This window comes from Diadema antillarum, unplaced genomic scaffold (genome assembly GCF_040938485.1).
Source record: "Diadema antillarum isolate AM-2024a unplaced genomic scaffold, OU_Dant_1.0 seq00000958_RagTag, whole genome shotgun sequence".
NCBI classification, from domain to species: Eukaryota; Metazoa; Echinodermata; class Echinoidea; order Diadematoida; family Diadematidae; genus Diadema; species Diadema antillarum.
In genome coordinates this window covers 458,897-482,840 of record NW_027271806.1, presented here as the reverse complement: position 1 = coordinate 482,840, position 23,944 = coordinate 458,897, and the positions used below count along the sequence as shown (strand labels likewise).

Genomic DNA, 23,944 nt, shown 5'->3' with positions numbered 1-23,944 from the left:
ATTAATTTGGTGAGTGTAGTCTATTCTTGAATAGTTGATTTAACTATTCAAGCTTAAATTTGCCGACCTAGGGCCGTGAATTAGACGCAATCGAGAAGGGTGAGGTACCTCACCCAATTTTCCATAGAGACAGTGGTTAAGAACATCCACACAGCAATGGGTACTACAACCTTCCGTCTGTCTACGGAGGACAGCGTTAATGGCAAAATACAAAAGAGTCCTCCGGACAGACGGATCTTTCTGTCTAATACTCTTCCTGAAAAACCCGCACCAAGATTCGACCTCCTCTGCCAAAATTTGACCGCATGCAAAAGCACACATATCCTGCGGTGGCATTTTGGATGACATTATGGTTGAATTATGGGTGGCTAGCTATATGTTATAAGTAGTGAAATTGATTAATTGATTGATTAATTTACTTATTTATTCATGATAAAAACTTACCAGTGAATGCTTTTTTGCTAGGGAAATAAGATTGGAAAGTTGTGCTTGATCTGCACAAATCAATTTCGCTTGGCCTTCCACAGATGTAACTAGTCAAACTAGTAGCCATGGATCGACAATCTCTTGACTACAAGATGACTCTGCACACAATAGGTTCATCCCTAACACAGGGGCAAGTTGACACCTTCAAGTTTTTGTGCAAAGACCTGCCGGGCTTCACGCAATATGACATGGATGAGATACAGGATGGCGTTGCACTCATGACGAAGCTTGAAGAGCTTGACGCCCTCTCAAAGGATAAAGTGGACTTTGTCACAAATGTACTAGACTATGTACAAAGGAAAGATCTTGAGAACAAATTGCGTGATTATGGACTAAAGTACCTCGGTGGGAGGCACCCTGGCATGTCAGCAGCTGGCGGAATTGTGACAGCACCAACTAGTGCAAATAACACAGGTGACTATATTTGTTGTTCTTCTGTCCTGCCATTTACAAAATGTTCTGAAATGAAAACAAAAAAATGCTTATGAATCTCACACCTGATAGTTTGAACGGAAAAAAGGGAAAGAAACAAGAAAAATACCTGTTGGAGTAAGGGCAGAAATGTAGCATAATGTCACACTAAAAGAAGATTGGATTACAAGTTTATTACTAATTTACCATTCTTTTGGGTACATGTTTGTGGGTGGAAGGGTGGGGGTACATTTGTAAGTAAAATTTTTCATTATTCAGTTGTATTTACACTTTTCATATTCTTTATTACAGTGCTTTATAGTTTGATTTTGGTGTAGTGCCTTCTGTGATACAAGTGTTCTCTTGAATCATGGGAGAAATGTGCTATATTTATCATAACAGCCCTTAGAGAAACAAATAAAGCGTACCTGTTGTGCTTAGTGGTCCCTTCTTATGGTATGGTATTGTTAGTATGGTATGGTAACGGTTTATTGAATAAAATTCATTTGCAGCCATGGAGAAGGCTGAATTGCAGAATTTTGTACACATTTTGCAATAATATACATAACATACAAATATTCTTCTATTGAAATATAAAAAACTACACAATCATTATAGAAACTGTTTTTTATTTGTATGTGACCTTTCTAGAAATGGAACATGTTGCACCAGATGGGTGCAATTCTTGTGCTCTTTCTCTGTTGTAAATCCAACCTCTTCCTGCCACATTTATAGCAAGTGTTGGTGCTGTTAGATTTGAATGACTAATTTTGGGTAGAAGTACACATAATATGCAATTATTTGCTTGTAGATACAGTAGTTTTCAAGTTAAAAAAAAAAAAAAAACTTTTATATAGTGATTCCCATCCAATTTCATGCTTTTGTGATACGTGTCCTCCTACAGGGGAATTTGCCTCAAATGTAAAGGTGCATGTCAAGTCAGTAAATGTAGAAATACAATGTAGTAGTTAAGTTTGAGGAAACTGACAATCAGTTGAAATGTTATGAATGTATAAAGTTTAAGTTAAAATCATGTACCACCATCACTGTATAAGAAGACTGCAATAATTTGTGATGTCACAGTTTAAGGTACAGATATGAAGAAATCATAAAGAGAATTTCACCTTTTTTTTTCACAAAGAGTAAAAAGCACAAAAAACTTGTTCCTGCCATATGTTAACGGTAATATTATTTCCTCTGCCTTCTAAAAGATGTAAATCAAGTGCTTTTTCATCATAATTATAATTTGAATATTTCTGTTTCTTCCTTTACAGCTTACAGTATGCAAAATGTTGGAATTGGTAAGTAAAAGCATTGTATTTATTCCTCTCTTTTCTTTTTCCCCATGATGCATCTCTCAGCTACAGAGAAACTTTTTTTTTTCAGCATGAACATCAGTGATAGCAAATATGCTGCAAAGGTTTTATTTGCTGTATTGTCAATGGCAAAAGCCAATGAGTACATCAAAGGAAGAATTTAAACATCCAGTGAATATGAAAGTTGTCATCACACAGACGTGTATATGGCTCACATTCCAATGACAAATTTTCTGTTAAACTGACCATGATACCAGGAAGGACTGATAATTTAAAGTTGATGGTGAGCTGGCATCCCTGGTGGGAAAAAGAATAAGAAATGGAAGCCTATCAGTAATGTGTGTAAACTGTGGTTTGTTTGGTTATTTGTTTGTTCCTTTGTTTATTTTTTGGGGGGTGGGGGGGGGGGGGACAATCCATTCTTTGCTTATTCATCTGAAGGTCATTTTAGCTGATTAATAAAAAACTTTTCAATATTTAGCACTTGTAGATTTTGAGGTGACTTTTTTTTTCAAATCAGAAAATATGTAAATTTATATCTTCTCATTGCCGAAAATTTGAAAAGCTTGTTGGTCATACCTGAAAGGATTCCATGTTGCCATATATTGCCAACTATATAAACACCCTGTGATGTTTGTTTATTTTTTTTAAATCTTGACACTTGAATCAAGGCATAATCACTAGTAGTTGACCAACATACATACACACACACACACACACACACACACACACACACACAAACACACACACACACACACACACACACACACATTTTTAGTTTGAAATAGATACTACAATGAAGCACATCATTGCAACAAGTTTTTTTCATTCTAATTTTTACACACCTGTTTTGTTTGTTTTTCAGTAAACAGAGTACAGTGTATTTTCATTTTACAGATATGCACCTGTATGTTGACCTGCAACAATCGTAATTTCCTTCTTTACCACCCCAGATTTGAGTCGGGAATTCGACATCATTGTTGAAAACATCGGCCGGGATTGGCGCCAGCTTGCAAGGAAGATGCGACTGACAGAGGTGGACATTCAGTGTATTACGGAGGAAAATATCCGCAATCTCCGAGAACAGTCCAGGCAATGCCTGTACCTGTGGCAGAGCCGCAACCCACATACTGCAAACAGGGATACACTGGTGAATGCCCTCAGACAATGCAAGATGAATTATATCGCCGATATTGTTGAAGGTTATATACCATTTGAATAGCCATGTGTTGGCTATATGAACACAACAGCCACATAATCAGGGTGACAGTTGTTGCTCGTTTTAAACTGATTGCTAGTGACAAACTTGGGATACAGAAGATTAGCATTAGATAGAAAAAAGCATTAGAAAAGAAGAGAGGGACAGAAAAAACTCTATGACTACTCGGTTCATTAAACATATTACACACACATAAAAAGGAAAATATGCTCATGTCCTGGACACTACTTTTTACTGTCCCTTTGAAGGAAATATTTACTAATTTCAGATCTCTCACAGGAAACTGTTTGATGACTATGCTTTCTAACAAATTACAATTATTATCACACTGTTTGTCTACTCATATTCAAAAATTTTTGAATTACCTTTCAGATGACTGGCCAGTTACATGACAGTTGTGGCCACATTGGCGTTCACATGTCAGTCTGATTTGATTTAGTTCAGATTTTTCAGTCATTTGCTTTAAGGGAAATTTCATCCTGACACTATGTTGCATCAAATGACAGCAAAAAAATCAGAGAAGAAATCAGTGAAAGTTTGGGAAAAGATTGGACACATAAAAAAAAAAGGTTATGCATAGTAAAGGTTTTGACAGTAAGATGAATTGGCAACTCTTTGTTATGTAGATACTGAACAGCTCTCTGTTTGCTTTTACTACAAAATTTTGCTAATTTTTATTTTTCTCAAAATTTGAGCACAGACAGAACTTACTGAGGAGGACACGCAAAAACGTCTCAGTCTTGTCGTATATCAAGAACTGGTCAAGAGAAATTTTTTCTTGGAAGAAAATTTAAATCGGTAAATTTCTGTGTACAAACTCAATGGAAAACGGCTCTACACCTATGTCATACAAAATTGTCAATTTGTTTTTGTTCACTAAACTTCTACAGTTTACATTCTTTCTTTATATGTGTCTGATTTTTTTTCCTGAATTTTCATAATTTAATCTACTTCTTGGATTTTTCTATTTTCATACAAGGCAATATATCAGGATGGAATTTCTGTCTGGTTTCACTTTACTGCTTTCAGTCAAAAGCATCTGTCTCTCCCAAGCATTATTTACGTATGCCTTGCCAGGTATGGCATTAATCTAGCAGAGCTGTGGCAGGTAAGTGATTGAAAATCAAGTATAAAATCATATTACAATTGAAGGTGGCACAGTATGATTTTTCAGCAATTCATGAAAGAATTTTCTATGTAAATGAGCATCGCAATGCTATACATTTAGCCCTAGAGACAAAATTTAAGAGCCACATATCAGTAACATCATCATCTACAAATTCCATAGAACATGAAAATGAACTGATTGCATAGATCATAGCAAAAGGCTAAAGAGTAAGTTGATTGGGTAGTCAGGAATTGAAAAAAACAAACAAACAAAAACCAACTCGTAACTTTGGGAAGACAACATATATGCAATGTATTGCATATGACTCTGTGGTCAAGTTCTTTTCAAAGCTGTGCCAATACCGGTATAGCCCGAATCTTGCGAAACTCAAGTACCATGCCCAATTTATAGGGCAGTGATTTGGCTCAGCGGGTCGCTCGTCTGTCTGTAGATCCATAGGACTTGTGTACGATTCCCGAGTCAAACTGAGGAGTGTTGTGTGTAAGCATTCTGTCCCCTCTAGTAAGAGGCAAAACACTCTGTTTGTCCCTTGGATAGGACATTAAATTGAGGTCCTGTATGTGAATCATCCATGACCCACATACATAAAAGAAGCCACTTCATTCATTCAACACAAAGAGGAGGTGCTAATCCAGTGAAGTAGTCCACCTACGTACCCACTCAAGAAAACGGGTGAAAGATGCCGACTCCTCACAGTTTGCCTGAGGTGACTAGCAATAGTCGGCAAATGGTATCAGCCTGGTCATTTTGTCATGTTCTTGAATATCCAATTTACAAAATTCAGATCTTTAGGATGGATATTCTGTGCTTTTACCTGTATTAATCTAAATATAAGTTGTGTCCCAATGTGGTACTAGCGAAGGAGGAAGTGATGGAACCAGAATCGAAAAAATGACAGGTGTGAAAGCAAGATCAGCACAATGCAATGTTTTGGAAAGCAATATCTTTGATTAAAGAAGTGTATCATATGTACATATTTCTTTATCCGAATAATTGATCTTCCTTACTGTACACACGACCCTCATTTGTAATGACTAAGATGTCAGTGAGGAGGGAACAGAAAATGAGAAAAAGAAGAAGAAAAGAGGGATAGAGCAAAAAAGGAAAGGAAGTGTAGAGAATACAAACAGTAGATCTATAGTAGGTAGGAAAAAAAAACAAACAAACAAACAAACAAACAAACCAAACCAGAAAAATTATACCCCAGGGCCCTGTTACATAAAGCTGTTCATAAAGTTACAAACAATTTACAAGGGACTGGTGATCAGTTCTGATGTGGCTATACTGAACAGAATATCCATAATTCAGCGCAAGAACTGATCACCAGTCGCTCGTAAGTCGTTTATAACTTTATGAACAGCCCCCCCAGGTAAGAATCTCAGCTGTGTAAGGCCTGTTTAATGTTTATCAAAATCAGCAGCCTGACTCTAACAACAATATACACAAGTGCAGAAGTGAAAAAGATATCCTCTATAGAGAATGGGAAGGATGATGGGAGGGGAAGATACTGGTATGTCTGAACACACAATGCCACCAATCCATTCACTGTAAAACTAGAAACATTCGCAGCATGAAACTTTCGTGAATTGAAGCCAAAGCCTTTTTCGTGGCATGGAACTTTCACAAATTGCCAACCATGAAAAAATTATTTGTACACTACATATACTAGCATTTGGTGCATTGTGTTGAGAAAAATGTTTGTGGACATTTTAATTTGCGAGTCTTGGCTCATGAAAGTTTGCTGCTCAGGAAATTTTCTGGTTGTTATGGTATGTGCATGTGCATGCACTCGTATCCGGGCAATTACCCCCCAGCTACATACTGGTTAGTGGTAAGGTTAGAGTTAAGATTAGGGTAAGGTTTAGGTTCAGGGTTAGGAGTTTGAGTTAGGGTTAGTATTAGAATCAGGATTAGGATTAGGATTAGGGCCAGGGGAAGGGTCCAGGGTAATTGCCCAGGGGGTAATTGCCCTAGACCCGCATGCACTACAGTTTATTCATCAAGTCAACCAATAATGGCATCAGATTCTTCTTGATCCCCATGGCCCTACATATTAACACAAAGAATACTGAGAAGTTTGCCTAAGTAATGCCAAATATCTGATCTGCCCAAGGAGGTACTAGGCTTGGGTTTGGCCACCAGTCCCCTAATTAAGGTAAGGCAAGCAGTGATCTCAGGAGCCTTCTACATTGTACAGAGTTCTTGCTTCCTTGTATTGGAACTTTTGAGACAAGTATCTATTGAAGGGCATTTCCATGTGTTAGGAATTGGGGTTCCAAATTTATTTTACTGCATGTTTTGGATTCTTCCTAATTGACCATCTGCTGTGCTGATAGACCCAAGAACCACACTGGTACTACATGTACATACTCTACCAGTTGCCTGACACATTAAACTGAGTTGGTGAGTCTGAATGGTTTGAATGCTCTCAACACGAACGTCCATATGTAAGCATTGACAAACAAGTTATCGACATGACTGCTCTACTGTAAATGTGGAAATTTTCGCGGTGTTGAAATTTTTGCGCATTTTTTGCGCAACCAGAAGCTAGCGCAAAAATGAAAGCACGCGGATATGTTTGCGTGCCATATGTTCCAGGAGTTGATGTCTTGATTCCGCGGAATTAAAAACACGCGAAACTCTTCTTACCTGGCCAAGCACGCAAAATTAGTCTTGCGAAAATATCCACTTTTACAGTATTTCAAATAAGACTAGAGCTGAAAAGATCATGAACTCTTTTCTTTGCCTCACCTTTCAGTGGGAACTTACATGTAAAGCTGTCACCCTTCTGCAGGGGCTGCAGAATGTTTTTTTATGGATGAAGGGTAGGGTGCTGCGGGACCAAACTAAAGGGGGGGGGGGGCAGTCAAGGTCAATGGTAGGACATTTTTACATCCCATCTCACATCCCCACCCCCCCCCCCCCCCAAAAAAAAAAAAAGAATTGTAAAATACTGGAAGTGGCTTTTGCTGCATTACATAGGCTATAGGTTAGTATAATGCAATATGCAAAGAAGTTTAACCCGTTGAGGATGGACTGATTTTGCCATAACACACATTTTCCTTAGACACCTGCCCGAGTATGCTCGGGACTCGTCCTCAACGGGTTAAGTAGAAGTGTCATCCTAAATAGTTGACAGAATGTTGATGTGTGAGCAGCACAAATGCTAGAGAAATAGACAGCCAAATTGTTGTAGGTAGATGAGTATACACACACACACACACACACACACACACACACACACACTCACGCAAACACACATTATATATATGTATAATAATATATACACAACCTATTGCACATGCATGATATGCATCTTTACCCTCTCTCGCATTTGCTGTATGCATAGACCCTATCCTTTGTTTCAAATTTATCAGGTATGAGTTTTCTTCAAGTTGTGTGCCCTCTGTACAAATGAAATTTGCAACTGCTGATCTACATTTTAACAAACATTCCAATATGCTTGTTAAAATGTAGATCACTTACAACCTTACAAATATCATTTGTACAGAGGGCAGACAAACTGAAGAAAACTCATACCTGATATCTTCACCCTCTGCCTAACAATCTCTTTTTTTTTTCTTTAAAAAAAAAAAATAAATTTATCTTTTTTGACCTGTGTTCTAACTTGAGTGATGTGAAGTGGGATGGAAATATTTTATGTTTATATTGTCAAATTTGTATATATGTATTTTCTTTTTCATTTTTAGTTTGTTACAGATTGTGTAATCAACAGGTATGCCTGAGGAAACTATCCCTGAGAAGGCTTCTGCATACTAGAGTATTTTATGATGCTATTGACATCAAATCCGATATATCAGATAAAACAGATATATTTGTTTGTACACAAAAAGTGAAAGTGATATATGTACAGTGGCTGTAAAATCGTAATGCACCCATTACGTGCTGTAATGTATCATATTTGCAGATTTGTAGCATTTTTGTTTGTTGAATTTGTGTATGTGCAGCTTTTACACAAGAACAGTGTGTCTTGCTCTCCTTCCTTTCTTTCTCTAGTTTTCTGTTCAGTTGGATTGAGAATTTTACATATACATTGTATGTCATAGAAATGAAGTCTTGCCACCAGTGTTTTATTATAAAAAGGATGCTAAAATACTTGTATAATGTTTCACCACCTGGTGATGATACAGGCATCCTTTACCTCACAATTTCTCACTTCTTGTTTGTCTTTTCTGTATTTTGTGGATCATACAGCAGTGTATCTTATCATTTCAGCTGTAATCTAACACTACCCTTGCTCCTAATACTTGTTCAAATGTAAGGATCTTTTGCTGCCATTATTTGAAGAATTAAATCAAGTGAATTTAATCTGAGTGAAATGCAGCATTATATCATTTTCTTTTTTTGAACCATTGAAACAGCTGTATGACTTTAATTTACACATATTTTGATATTACTCTTCACTAGACTGCTCTGGCATTATGACAACGTCCTGTTTTTTTTTTCTTCTTCTTTTTTAGTTCATTATATACCAGAATAAGAATTGATTTATATTTATAGGTATAAACAAGATCAGTATTGAAATATTATTGGTCACTTCTGTAATATTTCTGTCAAATACATGTTTATTGTTTAATTAAAAAAAGAATAATGTCTCCAAAATCATGCACCATGACTTTCCATTTTAACATACTCGTTGTAACTAGTGATAACACTTTTCGTATCAAGATTTATTTTGTCTTGATTTGAAAAGAAGGAATAGTATACTAATAACATTTAACTTCAGGGCAAGACAATTTACTGTGTGATAATGAGAGTTTGCCATTTCAATGTTCTTCAGATTGAGAATCTGCTGTATTTGTGACTAGTATGTTTAGACAGGTACGAAGGATGTAACACATCTAAGCTATCCAGTGCACACTAGTACAGCCTTTACAATTGAATGTGTAGTTCTGGTCTCACACATGTACATAATTCTCAGCGGACAAACCTATCACAAATGAATGGAAAAAAAATGCATCAAATACATGAAAGATTCAATGTCTTTTGTGTTTCTTATCTACAAAGTAATTCATCTTGTTTCATTTTAGTCCTGAAATTGTCTGGGGAGGTTATCAGCTCAAACTCTTTAAATAACTTTTAAAAATCATATGAAGAGTTTGTTCGCAAAAACCGATAAGTCCATATTTGCCAAATGGAGATATTTGCAATTAAATGTCAAGAAAAATACAGAGAATAATAAGAAAATTTTTGCTTCTTTTGACCATAACTTCAAAAATGTACCTTTATATGTAATGACCAATATATCATTTAAAAGTTATTATTTTGTACTTTATGACAGTGACCGTACTTCAAAATCTTAAGAAATGGACTTATCGGTTTATGTGAACATTAAGACTATGGTTTCCCCACTCAGAACAGCTATGCGTTTTCTAAATCTTTGCTGAAAATATGATCCCTAAACCAATGTAGTCTCCCAAAATTTAAAAGGAAGCGTATGCAGCCTCCAAATAAGGTTTATGCTGTAAAGGGGTCCCCGATCATAAACCACATGTATCACATATAATAATGATAATGTTAATAATAATGATAATAATAATAATAATAATAATAATAATAATAATTGATGATAATAATAACAATAATAATAGTAGTAATAACTGATGATAATAATAATAATAATAGTAATAACTAATAATAATAATAATAATAATAATAATAATAATAATAATATAATAATAATAATAATAATAATAATAATTATTATTATTATTATTATTATTATTATTATTATTATTATTATTATTATTATTATTATTATTATGATAACCATTATCATTATCATTATTAATATTATTATGTATAGGTCTTTTCCCAAAAATTTGTTTTTGTAACTGGGACGACAAAGTGATCACGAAGGTACTAATATTCCCGGTGCAGTGCATAGAGTCTTGGGGGATCTCAATTTGAATGCTGCCATCTACGCTGGGGATCATAATGCATGATGACGAGTGGATTCATGATATATCCTCGACATCTCGTAAGTGGCCAAATGAATACGATGTATCAAAATATATATCATATATTTCATAATAACTTTCGACAATTTTTCCTAAGATTACTTGAAAACTAAACAAAACTTCCAAGCCAAGATTCTGCCTGTGATATCATCTGTCAATCTTTGCTAAAGTACATGTACTAATGTGATTGACATTGGAATGCACCCGACTACGCGTAATTTGCGTGTTTCCATGTTATCAATATAATCAAAAGAAGATATTGCGGTAAAACACGCAAGTTATGCTTGGTTCATGAAAGGGAAGGTGCATTCCATTGTCGTGTCGATCATTATTAGTACATGTACTTGAGCAATGATTGACTGATGGTGTCACCGGCAGAATTTTGGTTTGGAAGGTTTTGTTTGTTTGTTTGTTTTTGGCTGGGGGGGGGGGCGTATCTAAGTTATCTGAAGAAAATTTAAATATCGTTATGAAATATATGTCACGTATTAAGATATTTTTGTGGCCATACAAGTAATGATCATGGTATTATAAATCAAACAAGTCAACATGAATTTGCACTTCATAGTTCCTCCAACACGCTACTATACTTACAATGATGATAGTGCATATACTGTATTTCTGTCGTCAATATTGCAACCGACACTGATGCTGCGCTTCTCAACATCTTTTTTTTTTTTTTTTTGAGGCAAAGTTGCATGCGTAGATCGAATACAAATACTGTATGCTTCATTTTCATTTTGTAAGACATCACGCCCCACCTGCGAGTGCTTCACGGCCTACTGCTTGAGAAGCACTGCTCTAAAGGGAGTAAGCTTACTATTTGATTTTTATTGTTTAACTACCGAGACATTTTCGGGGTCTTGTGTGTGTGCGGGAGCAGGGGGTGTGGTATTGGGACCCACATTAACTTCTTGCTGATTATGGATGATTTTAGATACAGCTTACAGTGCATGTGTATATATATATATATATATATATATATATATATATTATATATATATATATATAATATATATATAATATATATATTATATATATGCATGCATACATACATTTATAACCATACATATATCTTATATGTTGATAAAGTAAGAAATGGTTATAATATGAACTGTGATCCTTATATAGGTGAAATTTGATGGAAATATGAATTACGTGCAAATGAGGATTTTCTCTGTTAATAAACTCGCTCAGTTTCAGTCTATTATACAGTTGTATGATGTCACAACGACTTTGCAATCTTTTGTGAGGTGATAACTATACATGGTGTCAGCTATCATGAGGATATCAGCATGCTTTTCCATGCTCAAAGAATTTAACATAATCTCATACGACTAAAGGTTACATGTGATACATTGTTAGAATAACAGTTTAAATGGACAGCAAAAATAGATCAAACCAGCGTCACCGTTGAGAATTGAATCGAGTGAGAATTGAAAACTATTATTTTGTCTCGTTTCGGCCTGTCATAATAAATTTAGCTTGTTAGGGTGATAATTGAATATGGTAACATTTTATGTTGACCACTATCAAAATAATGATGAGGTCACTGGGGAAAAAACATGTCGGAGATCCCAGTATGTTATATATGTATATGTCTGTTATATATATATATATATATATATATATATATATATATATATAGGCGTACCTCTGTTTTGGTGCCTTGTCTGCTGCAGCTGCTACCGACGGATATATACCCAACGGATATATATATATATATATATATATATATACATACACATGTTTCTGTGTATGAATATGTAATGTATAATGTATCATTGATGGAGAGACGAGAAATATACAGAGTCATTGAGAAGTCACATGAAGTGTTTGATTTATCATTTCCAGGATGTCGGATGGTATTGGTTCTAATTTGTTAAGACTTTTTGTAACAAAATAAGTTAGATTAACAAAATAAGTTTGATTGAATAATCAAATAACTAAGGTGCAAATGTCAGGTAAGAATGTCAGATTTTAAAAGGTCAGAGCCAGAGGAAAGGGGTCGTGTAAGAATTCACAATTTGAAAATAAATATCAATCCAAATACATGTGTTATACTGTTGTATTTTCCCCTGCACATCTTTCTGTTAATCTCTGGCACACTGAACAAACAACTCTATCAAATCGAATTGGAATGTGTCAACAACAGCTTCCGATGTCACGATTGTTTTCAAAGATTTCAAAGATTTGATGGTTATTAGAAGACCCAATGTAGCGTTGAGGGGAAAATTTCACACTGCATGTGCGAATCCAGTGAATGTAGGAAAAGTAATTCTGGATGGGCGTGCATTTGCTCCACGCTTTTTTATTCTAAATATCTTCAAAATAAATGATATCAATAATGCATTATGATATCATTACATCACAAACTGGTACAAAGTAAAAACCAGGGGCCTGCTTCACAAAGAGTTACGATTGATCTTCACGCTTGATATCTTGAGCGTAACTCTGCGAATCGGGCGTAAAATCCTGGTCATAAGTCTGTTTCATAAAGATACATGAACCGTGCGCTTGATTTAAAGCACAGATTAATAGCAGATCGAACATGTCGAACGAAACTTGTTGGAATTGCATCAATCGAAAGATTAATCTTACTTATCAGTGTTCATGAAACAGACCCCCAGAGACAGTGCGTGAAACCAATTAAACTTTCGAATGGATGGTCCGATTTTCGTCAATTTTTCACATAATGTTTCACTATTCTTATAGCATTTATTAAGTCCATAAATATTATAGTCCTACATAATAACAGTAAAATTCTACTTTCCACAGATCAAAATAGGTTTGATTTTCCACAATATTTCAATAGAAATAATGTATGACATTTCCTAAGGAAATGGATATGACAACATCGCCTGAATACTTCAGGAACGTTTCAAATAGGAAATTATCATTGAAAGCACATGAAATACTGTATCATCTTGCATTGACAGATGGTTCATTGTGTTCTTTCATTTTCTTCAAGAATCGTTTTGGCTTTTTCGTTGTGTCTATCGTCAATGCCTGCAGCTGATTGACAAGAGGTTGATCCTCGTTCAGCTCCTCGACAAGTTCCTCGTCCTGTCCCCATCGGATGTAGCGAACCTTTCGCATCTCGTCGAACAGTTCTCCTTCTTCCAGATCATCAATGCTGGGAATGTCATTCTCAAGGATCCCAAGACTCTCCCGCTTGAATTTGCGGTAGCTGTTGACGGATTTGATCTCACTGTGGAGAGCATTCATTCCAGACACGGCCGCCAGACTTGTTCGGCGCATGGACTGTAGACTCTGTCGTAGTGACGGGGGCTGTTTGTCCTCCTGGAATACATCCTCCTCCTCCTCATCATCGTCAGGGTAAGGCTCCTCCTCCTCCTCCTCCTCCTCGGTTACGCCTAGGGCAGTTGCTGGTCGGGAGTCGTTCTCCCACTTGGCAAGGACATCGGCTCTCTTTGGCGGTGCTGACAGGGGAGCATTCTTACGGCGTTGACGATCAACACGGTGCTCTTGGATAGTGGACATCCTGCGCTGGTGCTTCACAAGCTGTCGTTGGTACATGTCCAGAAAGTTTGTCCGCAGGACCTTGTTCTTCGGATCCTGGGCTTGCTCAATCATGAGGGCGGTCGCGTTGGGAATAGATTCGCGTCTCTTTCGCCGCCTTGCGGCTTTCGGAATAGGCGAGCGTGCCCGCTGCTCGCGCTTTTTTAGTGCCGCTAACTCCACGGCGGTTTTGGGCCGCGGGGGCAGGACGGGGGATTGTTCTGGCGTTGCTGAAGGGACGATTGGTGTTGCTGGAGTACTCCTAACATCCGTATTTACTTGTCCAGTCTCCACTGTCTCATCAGCAATACCTTCTTCCTCCCCTTCGACTATAGCCTCGCTATACAATGGCGATGAAGCATACTTGTCACGGAGGGACTCGAGGGCCTTGCGGTAGTGGTAGATGTTCAAATCATCCGTGGACATTGACGACAACCTCCTGCGGGACAACTGAGTGTAGTTTCCCGCAGACTGTGTACGCTGCTTGGCTTTCTTGTTAGGCAATAAGGAGCTCAGTTCTTGCGGCGTTGGGAGTGTGGCGTTGAAGTGCTTGCCCAAATACGAAGGCTGGTAGTCATCTTTAGTGTACTTCTGTGCAGGAATCTTCGAGCCGGTGACGAGCCAAATTCTCTCCTGGTCCCTTCGGATGGCAAGGTCGCGGTTCCGCTCCAGACTCTTGACGGCGGTCGATAGCTGTTTGTCCAGAGTTCTGTTTAGGCTCTGCGCACGTGTGAACACCCTGGCCGAGCGCGCCCGCCACTTGTCTAGCCGCTTCTTGTAGTAGGCTTGGGAATCGGTTGACGCTGACATAGCGATGCTGCGAGTCTAGGACACTGCAAACGCAACAAGAAATAATTGAAATTATACACAAAATGAAATATTGACAGAATGAAAATGATACGAGCAAAGTCAGTGTAATAGGGCGCTCATGATATTTGAGAGCAACTTAAGAGAAGTATTTAAAGATCTTTTATTGCTGGATGTATCCTAGAACAGGATTAGAGACAAATCCATCCAGTCGAATGTCTTAATATTCCGGGGCATGGTGTCGGGCACATAAAAATATTTTTAATTAGGGCCCTTTTGTAGAAGATGCTGACCACTGGACAGCCCCAAAGTGACCAAAGTCGCGGATCAGCAAGGACTCGTATCGCTAAGCAGTCTCCGAGACCCCCAAAACGTTGTCTCATTGGTAGAAATGCTCTAGAGATCCTGGTACACGCATGGAGGGAGCAATCCCTTCTCATGCAGAGGGTGGTCTTCCGATAATTTTCAGCAATCTTCGTGACAAAAGGTTCATTTTATATGCTTTTCTATTTTCACTGGTCTTTCAATTATCTTACACTGATGTTTCCACTATTAGGGCGGCGAGGGGAAAATTAGTCAAATGATATTAAGTGTAAAAGCGTTCCTTGATCCGGATCGCTGAGAAAAATATGTGTTAGAAAATGTTTCGAACTATTTCAACATGAGACCATGCGAAAGAGCACTCACGGAAATATCATCATAGAATTAAGGGTTCATTGATCTCTCAGTGGAAAAAAACAAAACAAAATACACTATGAGAGATCTTGGCCCCGGTGCATAAAAGTTACGATCAATCGCAAGTCGAGAATATCAAACGTAAGTCCCAAATGCTCCACTCTGATTGGTTGAAAATCAAGTTGCGTATGATTTTCTTGACTTGCATTTGATCATAACTTTTATGCAACTGGGCCCTGAACCCGTACTGGACATTCAACGATGGTCTCTGACAACGGTCTCACCTCTGTGGAAATGGAACAATGCATAATTCTTGGATTGGCTGTAAACATTGGTATACCGTCAGGGAGATCTATGACATACATTTTACCAATCAAAGCAAAGTGTAGGCGTGCGGCAGCGCGGTTTGGACTCTCGAAAGAACAGGGCAGTTTTATCAAAAAGTTTGAATATTAGTAACTGATAGAAGTGAATGAATCAAGTTCATGCTTATGTAGACACCCACGTGTAGTCTCGCATAATTCCGATCACGTCACAAAATGGACCGCTCATGGATCGAGAGGGCTAGGGCCTATATATAGGGCCTATAGTTCATTATTGCGAAGGTTATTCGTTATTCCTAAGCTTCGTTATTCCAGAAGTTCGTTAATCAAAATATAAAATAAGGTTCGTTACTCCGAAAGTTTGTTTAGTATCTATGCACCTTCTTTTTCATTTTTGGATTGTAAACGAACCTAATTTCACTTTCGGATTAATGAACCTTCGGAATAACGAAACTTGTTTCATCTCGGATTAACAAATCTTCGGAACAATTCTACATAATTATATTTGGATAAACGAACCCTATATCATTTTCGGATCGACGAGCATCTAGAGAATTTGTATTTCAGAATAACGACCCTTCGGAATAACGAACCTATTTCATTTTCGGATTAATGAGCCTTCGGAATAACTAACATCATCCCACGGAGAGTGTGATAAACGGAGTGTGATGAAATGCTTCGCTTTTTTACTTGGATTTATAACTCTCTCCAGTTGTTATATTACAGTATCAATGTAGCCCTGCATCAGGCAAACATTCTGCAATTTGAAAGATAGCATACATCTGATCACCTCGCTATATATACTGCCAAAGCATCTAGGCAGTAGTGCCCCCTTATGGTTAGGCCTACTGTTGTATAGCATCTCTCTTTTTATCAATTTGTCGACTGCTGTGCAGAGTAACAATTTCACAGTCTAATAAGTATCCCTTAGTAATGTTACACGCACGCCTGTCGGAAACCTACGTGTAAAACAGAGTAAGATAATTTGACAATTTCAAAAGTATATACCTCTTCACAATTGACCCATGCAATGTATTCTAATACGTTCATTAGTTTTATGCTTCATGTCTTCTCATAAGTGAATATCTTTAGAAAGCGAGAAAATTGAAAAATGCAAGTAGCATTATTGAGATTTCAGAGATGTTTCGCTATACGTCAAGAAATTGTCATATATATTTGCATAAAAATGAACACGTGGTGCTGCTCTAAGTGCAGGAATTATAAATAGCATTGACTGGTTAGGCATATACATATTTTCGTACTGCTTATTGTTCAGTTCAAGTGTTACAGGAGGCCGTGGTGTCACAACTGGAATATGAATAGAGATGATCTGGAAGACATTTTAGAGGTGGGGTTTGACAGGGTTTGACAGAAAAAATAACGAGAAATTGATTGAAATACATGGCACATATATGTACATATATTTTTATGAAGTATTTAGCGATTAATTGGTTACGTGCATACCAGAAAGCATCAATAGAGGTCAACATGCATTTTGGATCGCAGTGACCATATAAGTCTGCAGACAAATGGTATGATATAGCATAGATAACTAAGTATTCAAACACGATTATTTACCGTCAGACCGATGCTAGATAGTGATCCTTTCGTTTGCTGTGTCTTCTGGAGATGAGTCAGTGGTTCGATTGTCTCTGACCATGCCCTGACCACCTGTCACTGAAGGTTGGTTAATCATCCAGCGTGGTAGAGACAAACAAGCCATAGTCACAACGACCTTTGTCACGAGTCAATGTCATTTCATCACTGGTGGACAAAGGTACCAGTGCATTTAGAATAAGATGTATAGGGCCTATAAGTTTCGATATAGACAACCGTCGGCTGCACACACGGACGATGAACTTGTTTAGTTGTGACAATTTTTTCCCGTGTAAAATGCTGGCGATCTGACTTTGGTGTCCGAAAGGTTTGCAGTACATAATATGTGTTCAAGTCACGCAGGTGGCCCCAGACAAACCGCTGTTACCATCACATGGTTCGATGTCCTCTCACTCGATCGTTGATGTCTAGTTTATGTCAGATGTTGTACATGACGTATCCTGCAAGTTTTCGTCTGCTGATATTTCAGTGCGAAATCACCAACATCTCCAAGGGCGCCAAAGCTTGGAAGAAGATTTGATGAAAGTTTTACAACGCTGATTGTGAATATAACGGTATCATCGACATAGCTATGATGAGAACCAAACAAGTCAGGTTAGCTTCCCTGAATAGACCCCTCGTTGCTACCATTCCTCGGCTCTTTGTTGTTGTCGATGACACGTTCATAGAATACACAATGCCTAAAATCAATCAGCTATCGCAAATGCAATCGAGGACAGATAAAGTATAGAGAGAGGCGATCGATCAGGCAGGGTGAGTGGAGGAGACCATTGTCGGTAATCGATGGCGTCATCCCACGCTTTTGTCTATGAAAGGATAATCGCTTCCCCCATTATTGACCCAAGGGGCCTGGATGGTAAGCTACGGTCACTCGTGTCTTGACCCTGCCGGGACGGAAAGCCACCCGTCGACTTATCAAACATAATATTTGGCACCAGATCAAGGCAAATCATTGCGTTTTCGATTGCAGTGGTAAAATGTTCACTCTTCAGTTGAACTTTATATAAGACACATGGATGCCGTAAAATCGAAACAACGAATCAACATAATTATGCCATATCATTATTATATGCAAATATATTACTGATACGAAAAGAGATACTAGTGTATAAATAGCGCGCTATCACGGCCAATATAGGATGCTTAAAACGGAGAAACATTCTCGCCCTGAAATATACGATATTGAAAGTGCACGAAATGCAATGAGCAGATATGTAATGAGATAATATGGTCGTAGTACGCAACTCCAAATTTTAATGAATTTGGTCACATGACTGACTTTGGTTACCTGTTATTTTTCATGAAATTTAAGAATAATTTATTTTTAATAATTGTCTAGATTTCGAATATTCTATTGTTTTGAAGTTTCAATGGAAGGAAATGTTTTTATTCATGAAATAAAACAGTTTCATAACAAAAATGAATACGGAATGGGGAATGGATTTACTTCTTCTGCAGCATAATGCCTTAAGTGCACGTCTAAAATTTAAAAAATTCCAAAAATATTTTGATTTTATAAATATAACAGAATTTCGTAATAATATGATTTATATCTCTCAAAGCCGGTAAATGAGTGCAGCAAAACTAAAAGGTAATTGAGAAAAATGGGACAATCCTTTTGAATTTATTCTTTTTCACAGTTTGGTTGACTCCATATTGATTTCACTCTGGACGGGGAATTGACAACAACGCATAGCAGTAAAATGATATGTAGAACATCGAAAAGGAGATTCACATATTTATCTGATTTCCTTTAATTAAAAGTAATATTACTCTCTTGCCCTATTTCTGAGATATATTAAAGGAAAACATCCACAATTCATTCAGGGGAAGCTATAACAGATTATCTTCTTTTAATGTTACCGAGGAAGTGACTGAAGGGTAAAATTCTTTTGATATTTTCACTGCACTATTTTCCTATCATCCTGAGTCCTTGTAGAGTTTTGAACTAGAGTAGCTACTCGTCGCATTAACCAAGCAAATATGAAAATTCAAAACTTTTGAGAACCGACAGTCCGATTTTCCTCACTATAACTGTCGTGGAGTGTTTCATCAATAATTTTGCGTTGGCGTATGCACTATTACTGTATTTTTATCCCGAAAATTTCACACACCTGTCGTAATACTGCGCCATGGAAACATGTCAAGAACAAACAAACAAACAAACAACGACAGAATGCATAAAGGTAAAGAAGGTTGTGTTCGTTTTCCAACTAAACCATATAACCAACACATAACACCATCAGTCTTAAAATTTGCAATGCTTTTTCTTTTCATATAGTCATGTACTCCGGTTCGCTATGACATCGGCTGAAAATCCAGACTGTGCTTGTGTTGCCACTGCTATAAACTTACACAGTACTGTATACTGTATACTGTATTCTATTAAATCCTCTCTGATATGTTTTTTCCTTAGCTAGGTATATAGGTTTCGTCAACCTCAGAATTTATCATCCACCCACCAATCATTCAATGACTGAATACATTATTACGTAAAGAAGTAGCCATCACAATCCTTGCACAGCTGCATGCAGCGCCAACTCTATGAAGCACATTCTCTGCCATCCCCTGTTCCATTTCCCTTGTTCAGCGTGTAGACATTCTCTCATTCTCTCTTTTTCTTTCTTTCCTTCCATACTTTTTATCTATTCTGGCAAGTTGTGTCATGTTGTTGTGTTTCTTCTGTTTTGTACCGTCCTGCCGTATATCATATTTGTCACAAGTGTCTGTAAATAAGTAATTCATAAGTTTTATGAGTGGTTCACAATCTACAAGCTTTGCTTTTAAGTGGACCTCTCTATTCTTTCTTCCTTTTTTCAACTGAAGCATGACTTTGTATTTTTTTTTGCCAGTATGCGTTCTTATGTTTATCGATATAATTTATTTATTGCAAAGGCAAATGTTTTGTTTATGATGTAATACCTGATTTATCTTGTGTTCTGTTTTTGTTGAAATAAAAAAAGAAGAATAAAAATAAATGAATTGAAACTGAAAAAAATTGAAAATCTTATAATAGTATCATTACCATTCTTTTGCTTTTGTTTTGTGGGAATTTTTCCGCACATAAGCTAATGATATTCGCTCTTCGACTATTATGAGCAGCCATTAATCATTTATTAAAATATATACAGAGAATATAACGGAGCGTCATGGTTCATAATTCATAATTATATTCATCTAAATTTGGACCTTAGATTAAGTTTATTAAGATGGAAAAGCCCTTGGTTTTATTTAAGAATCGTAAGAATTAATTTCATGCGCAAAATTGTATCGGCACGTCACAGAAGAGTTTCATCGTGGTATATATCCTGGCCAAGCCACTCACTTCTCCTTCTGCTTTATAAGTCCAGATTATAGCAAAAATCACAGTTCTATCTAAACAAGTCGGTAGTGTCAGTGGATCCTGATAAACCCGATGCCAAAATAGTATCTCCTATTGAAATGGTGGAAGGGGGGGGGGGGGAATTATAAAGGAGATAAATCGGATATGTTATCTTAAAACATGATTAATATTTTTAGTCTGCCTTCCCGACGTAAGGTGTTTTTGTGTGTGTGTATGTGTGTGTGTTTTAGCAATTTTAGCAATTATAATAACAAACTTTGTCCGCATGAAACCTGTGTTCGTCTCTGTGTTCAATATTTGCTCTATACCAAAACAGCCACACACACACACACACGCACACACACACGCACGCACGCACGCACGCACACACACACACACACACACACACACACACACACACACACACACACACACACACACACACACACAGAGGAGCATGCACATCCAGCCATGATCATGCACAATAACCACTTTCATCAGGTACTGATAAGGGCAACAAGTTATATTGTAATACCATCCACTCTCTCGGCATGTACAAGTGAGACATTTTATTTATTCCATACAAACAAAATTCTTCCTTTAGTACAACAGTTTTTGCACATTTAAAAGAATCTCTGCTTGGATATTTTCATAAACCACCTTAAATTATTGAACTGAACACATAAATTCATATAAAATCTCAGAAGTTATTGGTGCTCTCAATTTCGAGAGTTCAAACAAACATTTAAACTCTTGCTTCTTTACTCTTCTGTTTCATGGTGTGATTATATTGAGTAAGAATAAGACTCAGTGAGGAATGGTAGTGGACTCTCGTTGCTTAGCAACAAACTTGATCAGTTTAATAAAACACACACATACAATATGCATGCACACAAACACACTCATTCAAAATGTACTGGAGTAGGACTAGGATTCATTTACAGCACTTGGAGTAATAACACCAAAAACCAAACCCAAAGCTTTTAATCCAGATCAGAGAAAAAGTGTGAGCCTGTTGTGTGATTTCTTGAATATCAATATTTCTGTAGACTAAAATCAGATTACTGATTACTATGAGAAAAATAAATGATCAAACGAAATGAGTGAAAACGATTGTCCAAAGTAGCTGCAATTCTAAAGAGCCAGACTGTTTTATTGGGCATTCTCGGTTTTATACTTCTATTGACTTCTCAATCAAAACAGGGCATGCAATTTTATTCTTGAGAGGTGAAATCAAAACGATCTAAGACACCATTAAGACCACGCCCTGCAGCTTTTAGAAATTCCATTTCTCACTGACGATTCACAACCATATTGAAGAACTCATTCAGGCAACACCAAGGTTGCCTGGTTACAAACATTATACCATCGAATTTGTCATAGCATTTTAAATTGGGCCTGAAAAGACGGTTACAGTTTGGTTTTAAATAATATTTTGAAGGTTCATTGTTCCCAAGTTTCCTTACATGGAAAATGAAATAAGGTCTGTCATTCCCAAGCTTTGTTAATTCCTAAATGAAAAAAAAAGTTTGCCACCTGTAGGTTCATTAATCCAGAAATGAATATGGTTCATAAATATGAATGTTCGTTAGTAAACACCTTCTTTTCATTTTCTGATTAAGGAGTTTGTTTTTTTTTCATTTTCGGATTTATAAACCATTTGAATAATGAACCTATTCTTTTTTTTTCAGATAAACAAACCTTCTGTGTAACCAAACTTCGGACTAACTATCAAAATGTTGGAATTGACAAACCCTTTTTTCCTTTTCCGATTAACAAACATCTATATGTGTATGGAATTTGTGTGTTTCCGAATAATGAACCTTCGGAATACCAAGCAAGCTGTAATCACGCTAAAACTCGAAGACATGTTTAATCTATTTTTATTTACGATGACAGTAACAAAATGCTTATTTTGTTTGGTGTTATCATACTTGTATCACAGACACTTCCTCACCTGGCAGGGTTCAATCCTAGTAATCAAACTCTCAAACTTCGATGGTGTCTGTAAATTATACACTTGAGAGTACGCTTGTATTGCTCTGCAAATCACTAAAACTACTCATGAACATTGGAAGGTAGTTGGAAAACATTCACAACTGGTGAATTAAAGACTTCCTAGGCATTGACTTCCCATACATGCTTTAAGATTCCTGGCGATCAAAAAGAGATGTTGATAATTGCTACAAAAAAAAAAAAAAAATGAAGACATAATTGTGAATGCACTCAAACAGCCTTTACCATTAACCATGCATAGTTTAAAGAAGTATCAACACAGGTATAGAAGACATATGATCAAGCGAAGAACACATCCCAGTTTGGAAATCAATTTGTTACTTCAATAATCAGAAGACAAATCATAAATCAAAGAAATATGTACGTATTAATGAAATAACACACTCCAGTGGAAGAACGTACCAGTCCTGTGTCTTTTGCAAATGGCAGCAGCTGAATCTACAGCCAGAATCAAATCAATCAATTACAGTATGCCGATATGGTGGACTCTCATTATTTTTACACCCAAGAGGGACCAGAGGAACTACTTTCTCAATCAAAATTCGTTTTATCACCGTCTGACAAAAATGATAACATATTTATCAACTTTTGAACTCTTGGGGCAAGAAACATACAAATGTAACTTCATTAGAACAAGAATGTTTTTTTTTTTCATGAGAGTCCACTGTATGAAAGAAGATAAGCTTTGTAATTAAAAGAGCTTGTGAAATGGAGACCAACGCATGCAAGTTTATCTGATGCCAGTTTGACTGATGCAGCAAAATGAAATATAAAAGCAAATCACACAACGCATGATGGGTAAAACACCTGGGAAAAAAAAGACCCAAACCATAATCACTGATGCCACAACACGCACAAGCAACATACACGTAAGAGAGACAAACATACAAATAAACAAAAAGAGCGTGTGTGCAAACATTTTAAGCCAACCAATATGCCTCTGTATTTAACCCTCCCCCTCTCCCCATATCTTGCCCACATACATTAGAATGTCAACCATAAAACTAATGATACAATGCTTTCACCCACACATCATTGAATTGCCTAAATACAATGTATTCCAAATATATATATGAAAACCTCAAGTTTTTATCAACATACTGGGACATAGACTTTTTCT

At 36.9% G+C, this 23,944-nt stretch overlaps 2 protein-coding genes across 2 annotated transcripts; one reads left to right on the top strand and one right to left on the bottom strand.

Moving 5' to 3' along the window:
* Positions 1 to 542: 542 nt before the first annotated feature.
* Positions 543 to 3,565, top strand: LOC139741872 (FAS-associated death domain protein-like). The gene is made up of 3 exons (XM_071652448.1): positions 543 to 900; positions 2,172 to 2,198; positions 3,167 to 3,565. Exons 1-3 carry the CDS (start codon positions 552 to 554, stop codon positions 3,433 to 3,435), a joined length of 645 nt encoding a protein of 214 aa, XP_071508549.1. The 5' UTR covers positions 543 to 551; the 3' UTR covers positions 3,436 to 3,565.
* Positions 3,566 to 13,464: 9,899 nt separating this feature from the next.
* LOC139741869 (uncharacterized) lies at positions 13,465 to 14,874 on the bottom strand. Its single transcript, XM_071652445.1, has 2 exons — positions 14,023 to 14,874; positions 13,465 to 13,974 (listed from the first exon to the last, which is right to left on the bottom strand). The coding sequence occupies exons 1-2, from the start codon at positions 14,872 to 14,874 to the stop codon at positions 13,465 to 13,467; spliced, it is 1,362 nt and encodes a 453-aa protein (XP_071508546.1).
* Between the last annotated feature and the right edge of the window lie 9,070 nt (positions 14,875 to 23,944).

What these genes read in the sequence shown, in the direction of transcription:
- LOC139741872 (XM_071652448.1), top strand. Translation starts at nt 552, where the DNA reads ATGGATCGACAATCTCTTGACTACAAGATGACTCTGCACACAATAGGT. An exon ending in AACTAGTGCAAATAACACAG is followed by an intron (nt 901 to 2,171) that starts GTGACTATATTT and finishes CTTCCTTTACAG; the next exon opens with CTTACAGTATGCAAAATGTT. An exon ending in TATGCAAAATGTTGGAATTG is followed by an intron (nt 2,199 to 3,166) that starts GTAAGTAAAAGC and finishes TTACCACCCCAG; the next exon opens with ATTTGAGTCGGGAATTCGAC.
- LOC139741869 (XM_071652445.1), bottom strand. Translation starts at nt 14,874, where the DNA reads ATGTCAGCGTCAACCGATTCCCAAGCCTACTACAAGAAGCGGCTAGAC. An exon ending in CCACTATCCAAGAGCACCGT is followed by an intron (nt 13,975 to 14,022) that starts GTTGATCGTCAA and finishes GCACCGCCAAAG; the next exon opens with AGAGCCGATGTCCTTGCCAA.